Genomic DNA, 4,156 nt, shown 5'->3' with positions numbered 1-4,156 from the left:
CAATTCCTCAAACTCCCCTTCAACCATTCGAAATCACCCCGAGGCCCCCGGGACCTCAACCAAAAGCACAAACATATCCCATAACCTTATTCGAACTTGTACCAATCTTCAAAACACCTCGAACAACATCAAAATCACCAAAATTCCTCGAATTCAAGCCTAAGGTTCTAAAATCTTCCGCATTCCTCTTTTGATCAAAAACCCAACCAAATCACGTCCAAATGACCTAAAATTTTGCACACACATCCCAAATGACATAACGAAGCTACTGCAACTTTCAGAATTCCATTCCGACCCCTATATCGAAATCTCACCTATCAACCGGAAAACGGCAAAAACTCAATTTCGCCAATTCAAGCCTAAATCTACTCCGGACCTCCAAAACACATTTTGATCACTCTCCTAAGTCCCAAATTATCTCCCGAAGCTATCCGAACCGTCGAAACTCACATTCAAGCCCTCTAACATATAAGTCAACATCTGGTTGACTTTTCCAACTTAAGCCCTCTTAAAAGAGACTAAGTGTCTCAAACCTTCTCAAAACCTTTCCGTACCCGAGCCAACCAACCCGATCACATACAAAACCGATAATTAAAGCAATTAGAAGCAGAAATGGGGAAAACGGAGCGGTAGCTCATGAGACGACCGGCCGGGTCGTCACAACCGTGCACGTTTCTATTATTGATTACCTGGTGAGGTTGAGAGTAAAAGCACGAAGGGTGATGCCGTGCATTTTCCGTTTGTTGTGTTTACTTGTTATTAACTGTTCAAACTGTACTAGCTGTTTAAATTCCTCTACTGATGTGATTCTTCATTTTGGTACCCCCATAGTATGTTGCCCCTTCCCGTTAATTTCTTCTTAGCTTCTATGAATTATTATTTTGTTAGCATATTGTTTAACTACATAGGTTTATGTCATTTGTCGTGTCGTAGCCTCGTCACTACTTCGCCGAGGTTAGGCTCAGCACTTACCAGTACATGGGGTCGGTTGTAGTGATACTGCACTCTGCACTTTCTGTGAAGATCCCGTTACTGGACCACACTGATCAGAGTTTGGTTTGCTGCCTTCAGTCCACAGGAGACCTAAGGTAGATCTGCCGGCGTTCGCAGACCCTGGAGTCCCCTTCCCTCTATTTTAGATTCCTGTTTTCTTTCATTCCGAAAAACATATGTATTTTCTTGAAATTAGTGTTTGTAGAAATTCTTAGACGTTCATGGATTGTGACACCAGATCTTTTGGTTAGTCTTGTACTGGAGTATTTAAACTGTTATAAAATTTCTGCACTTCATATATGTTTAGTTTTAATTATTGTAAATTTCTGTTTTGGTTAATGATTAATGTGTTGGAACTGTATCTGTTGGCTTGCCTAGCATTATAAGAGTTAGGCGCCATCACGATCCCGACGGAGGAAAATCCGGGTCGTGACAAAAACCAAAAAAAAACCCGACAAAAGAAACCTTCTAATTGGTTTGATTTAGTTTTGACAAAAATCGAACTAGCCCAGTCCATGTACACCCCTAATTCTAGATATATTATTTATACATATTTAATAAATTTTTTAACACAAATACAATGTTTGGTCAAAAGTTATTGAGTTCTACTAAATTCAAAGCTGGCTCTGTCCCAATACAGAGTGAAGATTTTTTTCTCCCTTTTTTATATTTCCATTTCCTTCGTAACACAAAAAAATTACTTCAAATTTAAATTTTGAACTCCTTTTGATATTTTCAATCAATTGGAACAACACCAAATCCAATCAACTAACAAACTCAAAATTTTCTATTTTCAAAAGCAAAGCTTTGAATGGCCTTCAATGGTGAACTTCTACTCTTCAATTTTTTTACCTTGCAACTAGGTGACAGGGGAGAAGCAGTAATGGAGGACGGCCCCTTGAAGCATACGTAAAAGATGTGAGAAGAAGAGAGAGTGAAAGCAATGGTTGTGAGAAGATAGATTTAACTCCATAGCTTTTAGAAGCAATGGTTGTAAGAACACAGATTTTGAATTTGCAACAGCTAGTGTTTTCAAAATATGTACAATATGGGCTAGGTCGGGTAAAACTTAAAAACATGGGCCATTTTTTGTTATGGTGTAAAGTCATGTGTATTTTCTTGTAATTCTTTCTTTCTTAGAACACACAATAAAGTTAAGAAATACTTCAATACAACCATCAAGTATTGTTACAACTCTTTATTTCATAAATCACTTAACATAAGGAAGCATACAAAATATAAATTCACCAACGCGGGAAGACACAGTACTCATTATATGCAATATCAATCATGGTACATAGAAATATTTGGCCTAGGCTCAAAATCTTCGGCAAAGGACTTTTCTTGTTTAAGACCAGCGTCGTCATCATGATAACCAGTTACATTAGGCCTTGGCTCGAAATCTTTCGTAAATAATGATTTATAAGCTTCTTTCAGCTTGGCGTCGTCATGGTAGACAGATATATTAGGCCTTGGTTCAAAGGCTTCAGCTCTAACAGCAGTTGATGTGTAACAATCGGTTTTCTCTTTGGAGAGAGGAACTGAATTATGAGGCATAAGATGTTTAATTGCTTCAGGCATTGGCTCATCTTGCATCACAGCTCTCCAGTATTCTCCAGGGTCTTTTCTTGCATTAGTGCTGCTTGTGTACTGTCCGAGAAAGAGTGACCATAAAAAGACTTGAATATATTCTATATGAACTTCTTTACATTCGAGTACACAATCTATATATACCGATATACACAAATATTTTATACATGCAGGGGCAAATATAGGCTTTAATATATGGGTCGGTAGAACCTAGTAATGTTTGCCAAAATATTCTATGTATGTGTCCACAATTGCAGTAAGTATATACAAAAATTAAATTCAGAACTCAGTTATTAAAACTTGAGACCGTACTAAAATTAAGAATACACAGAATTTTAATGTTAGATCTACCTTTACAGGTACCGAGCTTGTAAATATTTAGTATTGGCAAATAGAGTTCTATGTAAAATTCTAGTGCATTTTGAAGAGTAATTTTTCAGAAAATATCTGTTCTTATTTACACATGTTCAATAGGGATATACCGAGACAAATAAATGATCCGTTAAATAGGTTAAACCCCTCACTAGCTAGATGGGCTTAAACGGCTAGGTTTGTGCAAAAATCAAATGTTAGTTATGCTCAAGAAGTAAGCATTCTTTTTAGACAGTCGAAAATATACTATTCCATCCCTTTCAGTTTTACATGAACCTATCTCCTCTTGATTTAGTATGAACCCATTTCTAATAAGGATACTCTTTTAGTTTTAGGAATAAAATCTTACCTTTAATAAAAGGTTTTTATAACCACACAAATGGTATCTCATATTTAAGACCACAGGTCTTATATCCACACAAATATTATGGTATGCTTAAGATCATAAATTTTAAAAGTTCTCGTCTTTTCGAGAATCTCCTGTTTCTAGTCAAATAGGTTCACATGAACTGAAAGAGATGAAGTATAAATTAATAAATCAATCGTTAATATCGGATATGAAAAGACGTTGCAATTCGAAAGGCAATGCAGTTAATTGAAAGAGAAGCGCGTGATAGTGCACCAAAAAAGTAGTAAATAATAATAAACCACCAAAAAGGAGGCCTATAATTAATCATCTGTAAAAACTTACCAGAGCAAGTGAAAAGAGAAGGATAAGAGCAACAAGCGATTTCATGGTCACTTTGCTAGGAATATGTTTGACTCAGAAGCTGTTGTTATTGATACTTGCTTGAAGCATATTGTGAGCTTATATAGACAGGTTAAGCTATTATAAAATCATATCGCATGTAACAAATTACTGTCAAGCATGTTTAACATGATTCACACACTTTTATAGTAACAGTGAGAGATGTACAATAATTTAAACAAATAGGAGGAGGCACCAATTAGCTTCTTTGACACATATTATTGGCGACCAAATTTTCTCATAAATAGTAAAGCAGCCTATTCACGTTTTAATGTTTGCAAATATATGGCAATCAGTATATATTGCTTTTCAGCATCTTAGATAGTGGTGATACTTTAAAAATATTTGTTCGACTGATGCTAGATCATTCCTAAGAGAGCTATACGAGTTCTATTTCTTTCTTTTTTTATCCTTAACTTTTGCAGTATAAAAAGATTTGCTTCAAAAAAAGAA

General features: G+C 35.7%; 1 protein-coding gene across 1 annotated transcript; it reads right to left on the bottom strand.

The window, feature by feature from the left end:
• Positions 1-2,142: 2,142 nt before the first annotated feature.
• Positions 2,143-3,757, bottom strand: LOC109213089 (organ-specific protein S2-like). The gene is made up of 2 exons (XM_019376844.1): positions 3,647-3,757; positions 2,143-2,643 (listed from the first exon to the last, which is right to left on the bottom strand). The coding sequence occupies exons 1-2, from the start codon at positions 3,689-3,691 to the stop codon at positions 2,278-2,280; spliced, it is 411 nt and encodes a 136-aa protein (XP_019232389.1). The 5' UTR covers positions 3,692-3,757; the 3' UTR covers positions 2,143-2,277.
• Between the last annotated feature and the right edge of the window lie 399 nt (positions 3,758-4,156).

Source organism: Nicotiana attenuata, unplaced genomic scaffold, assembly GCF_001879085.1.
Source record: "Nicotiana attenuata strain UT unplaced genomic scaffold, NIATTr2, whole genome shotgun sequence".
NCBI lineage: Eukaryota > Viridiplantae > Streptophyta > Magnoliopsida > Solanales > Solanaceae > Nicotiana > Nicotiana attenuata.
Note: the sequence above shows the minus strand (reverse complement) of the source record. Positions and strands in the feature narration are given on the sequence as shown.